Raw genomic sequence first — 17,593 nt, forward strand, 5'->3', positions numbered from 1 at the left:
GCAATTAAGCAAATGTTTGTGTTTTTCTAAGGTTCACCTTCAAACCTCTACTTAAAGATTTTCCCACATCCAAAATGGACATTTGAGCTTGCAAACTTTATTTCTGTTGCAATATTTATATTGCATTGAATACAAATGTTCTACTTCAGGTCATAAGCCAGCTGCAATAGTAGCCACTGTAGTCAGTGACTACTGACCCTCAAGGTTTGTTATGATGTAAGACCTTGGGACCCAATCCTGCAAATATATAGATAGTGCTTAACTCTTTGCATTACAGATAGCCTCATTAGACTAAATCGGACTACTCGTAGTGTGTTAAACTAAGTACATATGTCTTTGCAGGATGGTGCTTTGCAAGGATAGCGTAGCAATCTTGGTGACAGATATTAGCATCAACTGAATCCAGAAGATACTATTACACTTATATTTGGGGTTGGCAGAATCTTACGCAGAGGCAGGCTATTCCATAATTGTCCATTATTGGGGCTTTACACTTTCCTCTGAAGCAACTGATACAAGCCACTGTCAGAAAGAGTCTGTTGAGCTAGATGGGCAATTGATTTGATCCAGAATGGCAATTTTTATGCTCTTGTGTTGTCAGAATTAGATTCTATACTTCTCAGGGCAGAGAATTTCATTCTGTTTTTTAACTGTTTGTAAACAACTTGGTACCTATACAGCTCTTTAGAAATAATCATGGCAATGTTGTGTCATAACTCTAATGTCCTTTGTGGTAGAGAAGAAATAAAATTTGCTTGTCTGAATACAAAGAGGATGCTTTACTGAGACATCTGGAGACAGATGAACACTTACTAACTGACACAGTCTGTGTGGCCTAATGTCACAAGTCAAAGTATCTCTAAGTTCTGGCTAAGACTAGTAGGGTGGGAACTTTTGCTGGCTATACAACACCAGTATGTGGTCGTTTTGAGACAAAACGATGAAGCCACATTGTGCTCTGACAACATTTTGACACAGCATGGAAGCACTGTGCGTGCCGCAGTGACACTGCTTCCGTATGATGGTGTGTGGCAAGAACAAGGATTTGATCCATGGTGATGTCACATGGAAGTAGAGTTGCCAACCCTCCAGGATTGTCATGGAGTCTCCAGGATATAAAGATTTATCTTTAATTAAAGATTATGTCATGTGATGAAACCTCCAGGAAGGTGTCCAACCACAATTGGCAACCATACGTGGCTGTGATGCTGTGTCGACATGGCACCCTGGCCTGTGTCAGTGGTGTTTTGAGAGCAGCTGGCGCTGATGACATCACATCTCAGCGTGATGACACTGGGACCCAATGGGGCATTACATCACGGCGCCCTCACGCAGCAAGATGCTGTTACATCAAAGCCGGATGACCTCACACCACAGCCAGGCAAATGCCCCATCATAAAGGCGGAGTGAGGCCCACTGGAGAAACTGACATTTTTCCTTCCCCGCCCCCATCTTTTAACATGGGGACTAAGCCCCCCTTTCCCCTGTCTGGGGCTTCTTGCCCTTATCCAAAATGGCTGCCTGTCCTAGCCTCGGGCATTTTGCCATTATCCAAGATGGCTACCGGCTCTGGGTCCCTTTGCCCTTATCTCAGCGGCCTTCCCGTACTTAGCATGGCGGCCTGACGCCCAGGCCGCCATCTTGGGGGAAGGCAAGAAGCCGCGGGTATTGCCGCGCTGCTGTTTCCCGTCATGCCTCACGAGCTCCGCTCGCCTCTCCTCCGTTCGCCCCGGAAGAGGGAGCTCGGCGGGGGCCGTTGTTGACAATATGGCGGCTGCTGGCTGCTCCGTGGGAGGAAGAGGCGGAGGGAGAGGAGCCGGCAGGAGGAGGAAGGAGGCTCATTCGTAGGGAGCCCGGCCTGCTGTTCTCCCCCGCCCCCGCCGCGGCACCATGTCCTTCTTCAGGCGGAAAGGTGAGGGGCCGCCGCCCCGGGGCAGCAGGACCATGGGGCTGGAGGCTGCGGGCCCGAGGAGGGAGAACATGGAAGGGGGAGGCCGGGGGCAGGGAACGTAACCTGAGGGTAGGAGGGGAGGGGAAGGGACACTGAGGGGGCGGGAACATGGGGGGCAGGAGGCCTGGGGATGTGGGCGGCTGTAGGTGACGGGGAGGGAACTGCTCAGGTAGAGAGGCTGAGGTGTGGGACCCAGGCCTTTTTGCCTTGTGGGGTGGAGAGGAGCAGGCAGGACTTTGGACAAGGGATTGTAGGAGCTCCCCCCTTGTCCCCCCCCCCCCCAATACAGCCAAGCCTGCCACCCTTTTTCTCTCCTCTTCTCTGCTGTCAATAAGTGCTTCCCTTTCCATGTTTCCAGGGATGTCCAAGATATGATGACAGGTGATGAAGACTTCAAAACTATTAAGCATTTTATTGAAGCATGCAGTGCAAGCAATCCTCAAATAAGGGAGTTTAAAAAATAATCGGAAATGACTGAATCTTGCTCCAAATGAGTGGGACCTGTCAGTTCAGTAAATAATCCCGACCCCTTTCCACCCCACCAAAATAAATTTAAAAAAAAAAAAAAGGCATGGTTTGGGGTGTTATGATGGGTTTAAACTCCTTTGTTTTATCCTGGCTGCTGCATCTCAGAGTGAGCTGTCTGCTGCAGTTTATTCTTGCCTTGTAAAAAGGATCTTGATGTGATCTCAGGAAATCTAAGCATATTTTGAAATAGATCCTGGTTTTAAACCTTGGTGATGCAGCTAACAGCTTCATTCACTGGGGTGGTTCTCAGATTAGTTGTAACTAGCAAGGTCGGAGTTTGCATTTTCTTAAGGAAAGCGTGGTTTAACAGTTGTAAAACAGATAACTATTACATGTTGCATACTTTTTGTTTCCTCGTTAGGTAAACGAATACAAATACAATTTTGCATTAACCCACTCCATCTTGTTAAATTTTACCAAGTTAAAATAACACTTGCACGCTATAGTAAAATATAGCGTATTAGCTATTTGTATTGTGATAGTAGCCTACAGCTCCAAGCACAATGAGCACCCATTGTGATAAATGCTGGACAAAAGCACAGATGATACAGTCCTTGCCCCAAAGAGCTTATTACTTATTATACAGAAAGTACATAACATAACTCAAGATATTAATATTTTAAGAATCCTATTTTCCTAATTCCTCTTTTTGTGCAATGAATATGGGTAATCATTGAGTTAATGGTTTAGATCAGGGGTTCTCAAACTTCATTGCACTGCAACCCCCTTCTGACAACAAAAATTACTACACGACCCCAGGAGGGGGAACCCAAGCCTAAGCCCCACCGCCCCGGGTGGAAGGGCCAAAGCCCAAGCTCCACCACCCCGGGTGTGGGGGCCAAGGTGGACGGCCAAGGGTTTTAGTCCAAGACTGGTGGGGTGTAACCTCAACTCTTGCTGCCCAGCGCTGAAGCCCTTGGGCTTCGGCCCCAGCAAGTCTAAGCCAGCCCTGACAACCCCATTAAAACAGGGTCCCGACCCACTTTTTGGTGCCGACCAAAACTGAAAACTGCTGGTTTAGATTTTGTTTCTGAATTGGTCTAAAAGCAGTCAGTTGAAACATAAAGGGTGGTTTTTTGCTTTACATATGGGTGCTAAATTCCTCAGTTCATAATCTGTCTCTAGAGAAGTTACATCACCCAAGAAATGTAACTAAGCCTTTCTGTGTTAAGAAAAATGAGATAAAGAAACTAACCATTATTTTCATTACTTGAAATAAATGACATGCATTCTGGGTTTTACCGTTTGAGCTATTCTGTATAACTTAATTCACAAAAGATGAATCCCTTTAAGACAAAGAGTAGAACCTAACTTTTACCTGAAGTAAATCTGTTTTACTTTCAGTTCAAAATGTACAATTGGAGGTTCTTACATTTTGATTGGGGAAAAATATTTTCAGCATGCTATTAGTGTTTGGGGACTAAAGTCTGATCCTGAAAGCTGCCAAGAACTCTTAACTCCTATGGGAGCTGAGTAGGTACTTCCTAGAATTCCTGGTGTTTAACAGCTTTCTATAACAGGCTATTTTTCAATCTGCAGAGTCTTCCATGTTTAACTATTCTTTCGATTATGGTTTATTAGTCAATAAATGTGTCCAGTACCTCACACAGAAAATGAGGGTGTGAGGATAATAACTGAAAAGGGCTAATAGATAGAAGGTAACAATATAACTTAAAATATAAGATTGTAAAGCCAAATATGTTTGACATTTTTCAAGTTGATTTTATAGAATTACTACTTCCTTGTTCTTTGAAAATAAAATAATCCTGTTGGTATTAGTGGTCTGAATCATTAGAAAATGAATGTTGTATAACACCTCAAATTTTGACAGGCTCGATTTTTTTTTAAAATGGAAATCACTTCCACATTTGAAGGGTAATATAGGTGTTTACTGTGTTAGGCAGTCTGTGTAAAAAATCAATCTTATCAACCTGTGATAATGCTGTAGTTCAAGTAGTAAAACTATCATTCTATTATCAAGAGCTTCTACAACAATTAAGTGGCTGATATGAGTCTCTTGTAAAGTGTCTTGTTACTGAGAAATGGATCCAAACTGCATTTTTTGTTTTGGGAGAGTGAGAAGATTTTATAAGTTTAGATAACAGTGTTCATTGGCCAGGTTCATATTTTTCACCTACGACTGGAAGTACTTTACATATTATTACAAGATTTCAAGGCCAGAGTAGCAGCACTAATTCCCTTATGTGTGTGGATTAGTGCAGTAGTCCTGGAAAAACAGTTTTAACCCCCCACTTTTCATGGGAGAAGTTCGAGATGCCATGAAGTCCACTACAGACTTTTTATGACAACAGCATTATTACGTGGAAGGTGCTCAGATGCCATAGTGATGGGCAGCAGCATGAAATCCTAATATAGATCCAGCTATGAACTAATGGTCAATACAAAATGTTCTTCAACTCTGTACACTGAAGTATTTTTGTATGCAGTTATTTTTATGTAGGCTCTTGTATGAAATAACCTTCCCCAGAGTAGACAGTAAAGGTAATAAATATGATAAATATTTATCAAATATTTATTAAAGGTGATAAATATATCAGAGGCATAAATATAGGAGAGGGAGAGGAATTATTTAAGCTCAGCACCAATGTGGATACAAGAACAAATGGGTATAAACTGGCCACCAGGAAGTTTAGACTTGAAATCAGACGAAGGTTTTTAACCATCAGAGGAGTGAAGTTTTGGAATAACCTTCCAAGGGAAGCAGTGGGGGCAAAAGATCTATCTGGTTTTAAGATTCTACTCGATAAGTTTATGGAGGAGATGATATGATGGGATAATGGGATTTTGGTAAGTAATTGATCTTTAAATATTCAGGGTAAATAGGCCAAATCCCCTGAGATGGGATATTAGATGGATGGGATCTGATTTACTATAGAAAATTCTTTCCTGGGTATCTGGCTGGTGAATCTTGCCCATGTGCTCAGGGTTTAGCTGATCGCCATATCTGGGGTCGGGAAGGAATTTTCCTCCAGGGCAGATTGGAGAGGCCCTGGAGGTTTTTTGCCTTCTTCTGTAGCATGGGGCATGGTTGACTGGAGGGAGGCTTCTCTGCTCCTTGAAGTTTTGAACCATGATTTAAGGACTTCAATAGCTCAGACATGGGTGAGGTTTTTCATAGGAGTGGGTGGGTGACGTTCTGAGGCCTGCGCTGTGCAGGAGGTCGGACTAGATGATCAGAATGGTCCCTTCTGACCTTAGTATCTATGAATCTATGAATCTATAAGGTAATTGTGGAACAGATACTCTGTCTTGATAAGCTGGTATGGATACAAAGTGAAATCCAGCAAAGACAAACGCAGAGAGATTCTTATAGGAAGGAATAGTCAAATGTAAAATAGAGGGATACTGGTTTTGATAGTACTGTGACTCAAGGGATCCGAGATTATTGGTTGTAGTAGAAGTGGCTGAAACTAAATGTGATATTGCAACATTATTGCAAACAAACAAAACCCAGTTCTTCTAGGTTGCATTGATAGAAATATCATATAACTAAGGCTGTGAGTTTATCACGGAAGTCACGGATTGTGTGACTTTCTGGGACCTCTGTGACTTCAGCAGCTGGTGTGGCTGGCCCGGGGCTCGGGCCCCTACCCGCCCTCCCCCCAGCAGCAGGAGTTTGGGTGTGGGAGGGGGCTCAGGGCGGGGGTTCAGGCATGGGAGGGAGTGAGGGCTCTGGGTGCTGCTTACTTTGGGAGACTCCCCCAGAAGCGGTGACGTCCCTCCCTCGGCTCCTAGCTCTGCGTACTGCTTCTGCCCCCAGGTACCGCCCCTGGAGCTCCCATTGGCTGTGGTTCCTGACCAATGGAGCTGTGGAGCTGGCGCTTGGGGTGGGGGCAACACGCGGAGCTAGGAACTGAGGGAGGGACTTGTCGCCACTTCCAGGAAGCTGCAAGGAATCAGTTAAGGAGCCTGCCAGCCCTGCCAACCCCCCCTTGCACCATCAGGGGTCTCCCCCCAGCACAGCCCCAAGCACCCACAGCTTCCCCTGGGCTCTGCCCCAAGCACCCGCAGCACCCCCGGACCACCCTCCAAGATTTACTCAGGGGTATATAGTACAGGTCATGGGCCATGAATTTTTGTTTACTGCCCGTGACCTGTCCATGTCTTTTACTAAAAAATACCTGTGACTAAAAACGTAGCCTTATATATAACACAAGGAAGGTTGTTGGTCTGCTCCCCTGTGAACTGGTTAGGCCTGAAAGAGCTGCTTTCAGTTTTGGATACTGCATTTTAGGGAAGGTGTAAATTGGAGTTGTTGGAGAAAAGCAACAAATAAAAGGTTTTGAATACCCCCAACATCCTCATTTAAAAACAAAAGTACTCTGTCCATAATTGGTATAGTTGGAGCAAATTGCTAGAGTATTTTTATAAGGGACTAAATTGGGAAAGATGAAGAGAACTGGGTATATTTGGTGAAAACTGAGGAGGGAGATAACTGTGTCTATAAATATCTAGAGATCTTATAAATGGGGCAATAATAAACTACATCTTTAGTTGATGAAGATGGGCCATGAGGCAAGGGGCTAGGGAAATTTAGGGTTGAATAGTAGAAGGAAAAAAAGATTTGTTAGGCATCTGAACTAGCAGTCAAAAGAGCTTATAGAAGGTTAGGAAATTCTCATTGGTGAGGATATTCAAGGCCAAATTACACACCCATCTATTAGGTATATCTTAGAAATAATATAAACAGTCCTGCCATGATGTAAGAAGAATGGTTAACTGGTGCACATATAAAATGATACAAGACAGCTTACATTTGCTCATCCTTCTCTGATTTTTCTCACTAAATGTATTACAATTCTTAGACCTGTATGGCAGGCTGCACCTCAGCCTGACTCTTAGTCCTCTGAAAATGAAGGCTGCCCGTGGAAATTCTATCAGACCTATTACCCCTAATGTACATGACTGCTGTTGTTGTTCAGAATTGGCTTCAAGCACATGATATGATACCACCTAGATTGGCTGCAGCAGGGTGAAAGCAGAATTCTTGTAGTGATATTTTACTCTTTGAAACGTAGCCTATATGCATGTACTATCATTCCTATATCTATAACTATTGCTTTGTAAATTTGTTCTGCTTGTTGCTGACAGTGATACTAGAATACTTAAGCATCCCATGTCACCACTTAAGTAGAAGGTGACAATTTGAACTACGTCATATTACAGGTAGTAAGGTAATAACTAGTTAAAGAGTAACAACTTACCTTTACAGAGAAGTCGGCATGGAAGAACAATTAACAGCCTTTAGCTAAAGCAATTAGACAATGGAAGACGAGGGAAACTGAATAATCGCTGTCACTAGCGGAAGCTGAGGCTGGACTTGATGGATCAAGTACTGACAAGTGTTTTAGGGAGAATGATACTATTCTGATGCAATGTAACAAATTACATATGTTAAATATTACTGAGCTAGAAGGGATATGTGCTGATTTTCCCAGACAATTTTCATCTGGAAATAATGTTCAATAATCTATGTAAAACTTAGTCATCTTAAATATTTTAATGTCTACAGTAATGTATAAATTGAGGGTCTACATAAAAAAAAAAAGTGGAAAACAAGAATCCCAAGTTGCTTAATCAAGGTTTGAATTACTCTATTCCAAAATGAAAGTGCTAACCTCTAGTATAAATGTAAAATGCTGAGTTGCCAATTCATGGATCTGCATCATTTATACTTCCCATTCTAATGGCTGTCAGACTGAATGCTGCATTGACTATTGTGCAGAACAATTATGTAACTGGAGATTGAAATGCTTCTCTAAAATATTTAAATCTGGGGTAAGAGCTTTTTAAAAATGTGCTCATATTTTGCAATGTAAAGACTTGATTCTAGTACTTACAATTTGTATAGATTGTACTTGGAAGATTTTCCAGGCCAGGGGTCTATGAATGAGCTATTTGTAAGTAATCTTTTCAGCCTATAGAGGCCAAAGAAGATTTCACTGGTAGCTTATGTGCTTAAATATTTATTTAGATGGAACTGGAAGTTACAAGCATATTTTCAATATCACTTTCATTTTTAACTCTGTCTTGTAAATATTTTGGTTACTTCATAATTTTTTGCCAAATTGATCTTTAGGGTTTTTTTTTGTAATTGACAAAAAAATTTTTTACAGCCATAAGATGCAGATTTTTTCAACTAAGATATCTCTCTACAATACTTATTTTGTAGGCACTTTGCAAACACAGAGAGACAGTTCCTGCCCCAAACAGCATACAACCTAAAATGTTCACCATAAATACCAAAGCATATTTTAAATTACTTGGTAGAATGCTAATATATACTAGAAATTGTACCACCTAGATTTAAACCAATCTTTTTTTCTAGCTAACCACACCAATTATATAGGAATCAGCTGTCAAACCTGTCATCCACCACAATCAAAGCGTATACATCTCAACTATGCTAATAAGTCTTTGTAATAAGGCTGCAGGTGATGGATGTGCAAATATCCAAATGTTAGATTATTTAGATAATACTATCTGTGAGTTATGTCAGGGCATCGGGAGGAGGAGACATGATTGACCTTCACATCAGATGCTCTGTGAGGTCTCTGAATTCTCACAAATTTGCCATCAATTAACAGTACTGTGTTGTTAGAAACTGAATACTCTTTTGGGCAGTAATGAAAACTGCAAGAAGTAAATATGTGAAGAAATGGCTTGAATGGATGAGAGAGCTGACCTTTCATGTGCTGTAGATGAAGCAGCATATAGATTCCTTTTTCTTCATTTAGGGTTTTTGTATTCTGCAGATAGTGATCACCCTTCCTAGGACAATGCCCTTGTCCCATGTATGGATGCAGGGGCCAAATTAAAATTGGTGATGGTATCTGAAGTCAAGATGCACTAAGTTTCTAGTATTTGGGTTTTTTTAAAAAATCACCATATTGGGGAGGGGGGTAAATTATTCATTCCATCTAAATAAACTCAAGTGACCGCTTTCTGTTTGTTTGTTTGTTTCTTGGTTAAGCTTAAAAATTAAAAGGCAGTGGTGAGCTCTGTCTATACATCAGTGGCAGGATATGCCTCCCTAAGTGGATGCTTAAATATAATCATCAGAGCTCTAACATATCTTAGCAAATGCACAGGGTCTTTACAGTAGTGTAAAATGCAGGTTTTTCTGCCTTTGGCAATGAGAGACTTTCATTTCAGTCATGAGTGGTTCCATCTCTGCTGGTAGATTGATCTCTTTTGCTTTGCTAAAGAGATCAAATATAACCTTAGTCACCAAATAATTCTGTTGTTAAGATTGCTGTTCAGAAATCTAATAACAATCATATTCCTGGTATTGTTCCTCTGTGGAATGTTTCTTGTTCCTCAACAGTGAGAAAGGAGACTGAGGTTTGCCATTCTTAATTGGCGGGGTCCCTTGCTGAATCGGGCCTCTCGGACTGAAGAATGGAATTTGTGCATGCACCTGTTTTACAGTGTTATCACCACAACTAACGTTGAGGTTATTTTTGTGTAAGAGCTTGTGAATTTTCCTATTGTGCAACATGTGCAGCATGCAGCATTTGTGAATGGGATACATGCACAAAGCATAAGTGACTACTAGTGTTTTTTGCATTGGCACAAAGTGCTTGATCTTGTGAATACTGGAAGTTGCTACTGCCATGCCAAAGCTCAATAGCACCTTCTGTCTAGTAAATTGGTCAGAGGCTGTTTTGAGGACAGGCCTAAAATCTTCTGTGCAGTGAATGCATTTAGCTTACGGTTCCAAAACGGTGGTCTACAAAGTGCTTGTGGTAGGGTGACCAAACAGCAAGTATAAAAAATCGGGACGGGGATGGGGGGTAATAGGTGCCTATATAAGAAAAAGCCCCCAAAATCGGGACTGTCCCTATAAAATCGGGACATCTGGTCACCCTAGCTTGTGGCTCCTGGAAAGCTGGTTTGTCACATGATGCTGGCTTCTTCTCATTTCCAGCTGCTCTAAAGTTTCTCTCTCACCAGCAGAAACTGATCCAATAAAAGCCTCACCCACCTTGTCCCCATGTATATATGCAATGAACATTTTATAGTTCCTGATTTAGAAATGTTAAAAGAAGGAATCTTAAAATGCATACTGTGTGTTAACGGGCGACAATGACAATTCCAAGATACTAAGTAGGGAATGCATTCTCTTGTGATTTTTGTTTGCCATATCTGTTGGGCCATAATATTTGGAAGTTTTTAAACCTGGTGAGTAAACTTTTAATTCTAAAAATTTCAGGTACTTTCCCCACTTCTGGTTACTTTTTTAAGAGTTAAAGCAGGATGTGTGAAAGTATCTTTGTAAGTTTCAGAGTAGCAGCCGTGTTAGTCTGTATTCGCAAAAAGAAAAGGAGTACTTGTGGCACCTTAGAGACTAACAAATTTATTAGAGCATAAGCTTTCGTGAGCTACAGCTCACTTCATCCGATGAAGTGAGCTGTAGCTCACAAAAGCTTATGCTCTAATAAATTTTAGTCTCTAAGGTGGCACAAGTACTCCTTTTCTATCTTTGTAAGGTTTGCTTGCTTAGTCTTGTACAGACTTGTGTTTAACCTCTCCCAGCTCCTCTTTACAGAAATTGATTCTGTCTCAATCCCTTCAGAATTGTTTTCTTTTCCAGTCTATTTCTAATTCTTTCTAGTTCAGATTAATTTAAGGTGTTTTAACATAGTATACCAGTTTCCTTTGTTTAAATCACTTGTTAATGTTCCTGATATTTCAAGTGGATATCTTGGTTGATCAGATACCCATTCGTAACTCTGGTAGTAAGTTGTCAGAGAGGGATAATTCTCAAGCCCCTAAGATCTTTAAAAAGACTTTTATCCAGTATACCAACGTCTCACTACTTGAAGGGAGCATCTTTTTGCTCTTACTGACTTTTAGCTGGTAACCTCCTAAAGATCTTTAAAGCTGCCAGTTGAAAGAACGCATGTGATGCAGAACTGCATCTTGGAGCAAATGAACTGTGGATACATTGCCCCCCCCCCTTTTTTTTTGCTGTCTTCTGTGGTGCAAGCCATTGCTCACGCACAGTGCACTTTGTTAATATGTAAGACTTTTGGCTTGCTAAATTACCTTTTTATCTCTGGTCCCTTGTAAGATTCTATATTTGCAAATGTTCAGCAAGATACATAACATGACACAGCAAGAAAAGTGCAGATATACTTGTAAAATTGTGAGCTATTTAGTCTATTTACTAATGATCTTAGACATTTAAAAAAATATATATATATTTAACTTCTCTGTGGTCTAATGTTCAGTATCGAGGCTTCTGTTATTGTTTGTGTCCCAGTTGTATGAATCTAAAGATAAATCATCCATAAATAAGATCACTTTTGCTCTCCAGGATATGTAATGATAGAGTTTTTGGGAGTCATGTACATACTGCTTTTTGTCATTGAAAGTTACATCTTCTAACTTTATATTTTTTGAGGTTAGGGAATGCAGGTGTCAGGAGTTGGAATAAATCTCAAAACCTTCAAGTTTTAGACAAGTGGGTTCCACGCTCACACTAATTTAAGTATATACAGTTTAGGGACTTGATCTGATAAAAGTCCTTTAGGGTCATTAGAAGTTCTGGGTCCTAATGCAGTATTGGCCAAACTTGAAAATCAGTAATGAATTAAAACTTGTCAAGTTCTAATGTAGTCACTAGTGTAAGTGTAAATTGACCGAAGTAATCTGCACCTGTTCATTGCTGAAGCAAACGAAAATCCATATTTAAAAAATTTATTAACGCTAATATTCAATTATATAATATACAGGTTAAGAAAAATGTGTCTGCACATCTGGGTATAGTGCTTGCATTATCCACAAGTACAAAGTTTGTTTTTAAAGTCATAAAATACATATAATGCATAATCAGCAATAACCCAAATTAAGGTGAATCCGAATATTCAGGTACATCACTCATGAAAAGTTATATAGAGAGTTGGTTGTAGAAAGAAAATAAAGGAATGAGTGTAGATTGTCTCTCAGTAATTGAGCATATTACATGCTTTCTTAGCCAATGGAAATGTTTTCTGGTTTTACTTTTGCTGGTAGTTTTTAGTTTTGCTGTGAATGGATTGGTAAATCGGTAGACGTGTATGTGTGTTACTTTGACAAAGAATCAAGCTGCAGCCAAAAATGCCTATCATAATGCTACATAGAACAACTTATTTGGTTGTATTGGTATTATCCTAAAATAGTAACCTATTTTCCCCCGCACCTCTGTATTATGAGATTAGCCTTTCCTTTTACACGTGCCAGTGTACTTTTTTGATTATCACTGATAAGTTTATTATTTTTTGTCATCTTTTTTGTCGTCTTTCAGTCTTTATGCTTTGTTGTATACTGCTCCTTACATTCTTTTATTTCAGATTCTTCTTAAAAACTTCCACATTTTTCCTTTAATCCTGTTGTGCTTCAAATTCAGTCAACCACTGTATTATTTATATTTGAGCAATATTGGTTGTATTGGAATTGTAAATTTCTATAGCATCTACTGCTGTGTAAAGTCAGGGGCAAGGACAAGCTCCATTTGTTTGTACAGCACTGAGCACACTACTGGTATTCAGATAATACTGTGGGGATATAATTTTCCCAAAATTGTGTGTTGTGTATGGTTCACTGAGAACATCTGCCAGTATTTTGTTTTAAAATGCAAGTAGTTCATCCTTCAATTTTGTTTTGAAATCAGTTTACATTTTGAATGTATTTTAAATAAGAAATCAGATAACCAATCTTGTAGGTTGCCTAAATTGGTTTAAATTACATAATACATGAGCTTTATGGGATGTTTGTATTAATACAAATGTTTTAATTTTTGTGAAATTTAATCCTTAAGAATGAACTACCAGGTTATGTATAAAAAGCTTAACATCCCCATCCAGCTACTGGATGTATGTGTAGACTTGAAAATAGCATATATATTTTAAAACAAAAAAATGCTTATTTGCTACTTTCATTACCCACCAAGTCCTGAGTTCGAGATTTTTATATTCTCCTTCAACAAACAGTCCATGCCATCACAAACCTGAAATAGCTTTTTACTCCTTCCTTTATATTTTACAGTGAAAGGCAAAGAACAAGAGAAGACCACAGATGTAAAAGCAATTAAAAGTAAGCTCAAGATTTACTGAACTCTATGGAAAGACAATAAGATCCACAACACTGCCATATTTTTGTAACCAGCTGTTCATTTCCTTATCACTGAAGAGGAGTACACCTTGTACTAAAAAAAAAGTAAATAGTTAATCTGTCTCCAGGTGGCCTATAGTAAATTGAAAACTAATCTTTCCTGATAACTATCATCTTCCCAGATCTGGAAGCATGGAAAGTTATTCATTCTTTCTTGGGTTTTATTTCAAAATTATCATAAAATATATATATCTGATCACCTTGCAAATAGTGATTATTCCTTATCTGCAGTAGATTGCTTTCTGAGGTTTTTGGGAGCTTTTTCTGGTATGTAATTTATTTTGCAATTCTGATGATGTGACTTTGCATTGCCTAACTTACAGAACAGGAGGCCAGGTTCTGATTTTGCTTTTACTAATGTAAATATGGAGTAACTCAATTTAAGTCTGGAGTGGCTTCAGACTTACACCAGTGGAGTGGAGATCCAAATCTTGTTCAGAAGGAGCAGCTACCCTCATACTACACTATATAATATACAGCGGGTTTCAGAGTGGCAGCCGTGTTAGTCTCTATTTGCAAAAAGAAAAGGAGGTCTTGTGGCACCTTAGAGACTAACAAATTTATTTGAGCATAAGCTTTCGTGAGCTACAGCTCACTTCAGGTGTAGCTCACGAAAGCTTATGCTCAAACAAATTTGTTAGTCTAGACATTTTGTTGTCGTTACATGACTTAATGTTGAAAATTTTCCTTGATTTCTTGGTAAATCCTTGATTTCTCTGTATAGCATGTTAAGCCATGGGAAAACAACACATCTAATTTGTAGTTGTTTTCAATTTTATACATGTTCACTTTTTAGTTCAGCTTCCCTTTAGTATTGCTACAGTAATTAAGCTGCTTTTATGTGCCTCAAATATAATTTTATTTCAGTACTCGATAAAGTGTTATCTGGGCTTTAAGAAAAGTGTACAAGCATCTTTGAGCACATTGATTTATCTTTGAAGCAGTACAAGAAGCAAAGTCATCCTAACCAAGTTAACAGGGTGCCCTGCGATTATTAGTCATGACTACTTATTAGTTCAAGCAGATTGCTAAGGAAAGACTATGACATGGCCACTGTGTAAAGTAATATAAAACTTCAAATACAATTTAGTTTATTACAGAGCAAGAACTGCAGATGTTGAGCAAAATGGAAGCAGCTTCCTTGTTTGGCAGAGCACTCTTCAGTGATCTGCACCATATGAGGTTAGAGATTTAACACTATCTAGAAGTTTTAGAATAGGTATTTCATCCTTAGAGTTTATTAAACTTAAATTCTGCTTAGAGTAAAGCTAGGAGCCTTAAATCTAAATCAGAAAGGTTAAACCATTATTGGATGAATCTTTTTTTTTTCTACACAGTGTTGTCCAGCAAGTAATCTTCAATTGCTGTGGTCAGCCAAGCAACTAGCTGCTTCCCACAGGCTTGGAAGAACATGTGTTTTCCCATTCCTGTCTGCAATACATACCAAAGGCTTCTTGGAGAATAGCAAGCAGAATTTCAGTACCAAATATTTCAATTCAAGGAAAACTCCACATATCTTACAAATTATTTCCAGTGACTACTTGCCGGAATCAGGCCTGTGTTCATGTTTATTCAGTCATGTACATTCAACAAGTGGAGAGGGAGACTATACTTACCCAGAGTGGTAGATTTGATTGTATTCTCTAAATAGCTAATTTTAGCAAAACAAAACCATACAGCCATAGATTAAAAGTACAGAAAACAGATCACAAAATCTCAACAGGTAATTGATAATTACATGAACAAGATCAAATCTAACCTACAGTGTCACATCTAATGAACAGCAAAGGGCCATAAAAACAACGCAGGATGTCATATTTAGGTTAGGAGATCAGCTCACCATACCATTAATTTTAAGGTGCCTGTTGCCTGGGCATTTAAGGGTGTTAATTCCCAGCCTGCATGTGTCATTAGATATCGCAAATATGAAAGAGGTGTGAAGAATTTAAAGTCATTGAAACAAGTTTCCTTGACGCATCAGTAAAATCCATTGTTATGCAATAGTGTAATAAGGCTGGGTGGGATGGATCTCTTTGCCTGGCATCCTAGTCAAACTTAATATCCCAGAAGTCTCTAAAATGAATATTGGCATAATGTTGCCTCCTATTTTCTCAGCTTTCACTTAGGAAATAGAGAAGATTTTTATTGTTATGACAGAAATGATTTCTTCTGAGGAAACTAGCCTCTGTCTCATTTCTCTTCAAATTCAGGCAGCCAGTATGATCCTTATCCTAATGCTGCTGCAACAGATTTATGTATTAGCACTTTGTCTCAGCTTCAATGAGCTTTTCATTATTTTCTCTGCTCATCAGTGCTTACTCTACTAGCCTTGTTTTCTCTAATGGCAAGCAAAGATTAAAATAATTTTGGAAAGATTAAATGTACCTATTAAAGTTCACAGGTGGTTTCATAGCATTGAATAATTTTCTCTGATCACATTAAAAGGTTTCCAAAAGAGAAGTGGAAATTGACCTATTTGTCCAGAATGAAGCTGCTGATATTGTTCTGTAGTTTATTGAAAAAGTGAAAGACTGCTATGATAGTTCTCATACATGAGGCAGGCAGACTCTTGGTGTTAACATTCTTTGTGTAAACTTAAACACAGAGTCCTTGTTATCTTCTGAACAAATGTGATAAAGGAGAATGGGCAACACTATAAATGGGCTAAAGTGATCTCATCACTGGCATGGAGAACCCACTTATTTCTAGTACCCCTGCTCTGGTCAGATTATTAAGCAGAGACTGACATGCATCACTACAAATAGTGTTTTTGTAATAAGGATGCAGTTGAGCTAACACTGTAACTCATCTCATGGTACTTAGCATGGGATACTGTGTAGAAAAGGTTGCAAGTTTTTTCTTTTAATCATTGTTTTCTTGATTCCAGCTGCAATACCAGTACATTCCCCTCAAAGAAGCACTAGAAATCATGCCTTGCTGGAGGCTGCAGGACCAAGCCATGTGGCAATTAATGCCATCTCCGCCAACATGGACTCTTTTTCTAGCAGTCGGACAGCTGCTCTTAAGAAGCAGCCAAGTCACATGGAGGCTGCACATTTTGGAGACCTAGGTAAGACATTGCTGTTCTCTAATATAGGTGAGCCATATCTTTTCATATCCTGTGAATATTGTATGTGCTGACCACTACGACAAGGTAGCATTGAGGCAGGTAGCTTAGTAAGGTTAAAAAAATTAGACACAAGAATAGTATCTTAGTTATACTGCAAAGAGCAAAATAACATGGGCTATCCATTCAGTATAAAGCATACTTGTTACCAGTTGGGATCAAAAAGAAATGTGCCCTACCCTATAGTTATTTAAAGTAAAGTATACTATGAAAGTCTTGCACCTTCCTATAAAATACTGTTGATGGCACTGTCAAAGAGGATAGCACACTAGATGGGCTATGGGTCTGTTCCACTGTGGGCCCCTCCTGTGTTCCTTCATTGCAGGTTCCTCCATGGATATGTGTCAGTTTGTGTAGGCTTAGTACATCTGTAAATATTAGATTCCTGATCACTCACTTTATTTTGTTTTCTGTTTAGAGCTCTTTTAATCACCAATGGGTTCTCTATAAATGGATTTTTGGGTTGGCTAAAGTGAATGCAGATTATACTTTAAAAAAAAAAAGTTCATAAAAAGTCCTTTTGCTTCATACTATACGTTGTGGCCATTTGTGTTGTAGGCAGTACCTTTGTACTAGACCTCTAAGGCTACTTTGACAGTGTCAGTTTGTTTTTTATTAAGCCACTGGAAAGCTTCATTGGATTAACCCCAGAGTAGCCACAAGCTTAGATGCACAGGTTCTTAAATTGTACTCATTGTGGTATCTTACATAGAGGCTTGACTTTGCCATTCTCTAGGGCCATAGATCCTCAGCGTTGGTAGTCACCAGCTTGTAAGGGACAGAATCAAAACTGATTAGAAGGCTGATGA

At 39.4% G+C, this 17,593-nt stretch overlaps 1 protein-coding gene across 7 annotated transcripts in view; it reads left to right on the plus strand.

The window, feature by feature from the left end:
* Positions 1-1,578: 1,578 nt before the first annotated feature.
* LOC119844754 (notchless protein homolog 1) overlaps positions 1,579-17,593 on the plus strand; it is a 65,071-nt gene continuing 49,056 nt past the window's right edge. For 2 of the 7 annotated variants that reach the window (XR_006276243.1, XM_043499541.1), the window contains exons 1-3: positions 1,583-1,912; positions 13,532-13,579; positions 16,545-16,727. Coding sequence is in view for 6 of the 7 variants with exons in the window: in XM_043499541.1 (XP_043355476.1) it covers positions 1,891-1,912; positions 13,532-13,579; positions 16,545-16,727 (253 nt within the window). In the remaining variant the exon portion in view is untranslated. The other 5 variants (XM_043499545.1, XM_038376077.2, XM_043499544.1 and 2 more) reach the window with 5 other exon arrangements.

This window comes from Dermochelys coriacea, chromosome 17 (genome assembly GCF_009764565.3).
Source record: "Dermochelys coriacea isolate rDerCor1 chromosome 17, rDerCor1.pri.v4, whole genome shotgun sequence".
NCBI lineage: Eukaryota > Metazoa > Chordata > Testudines > Dermochelyidae > Dermochelys > Dermochelys coriacea.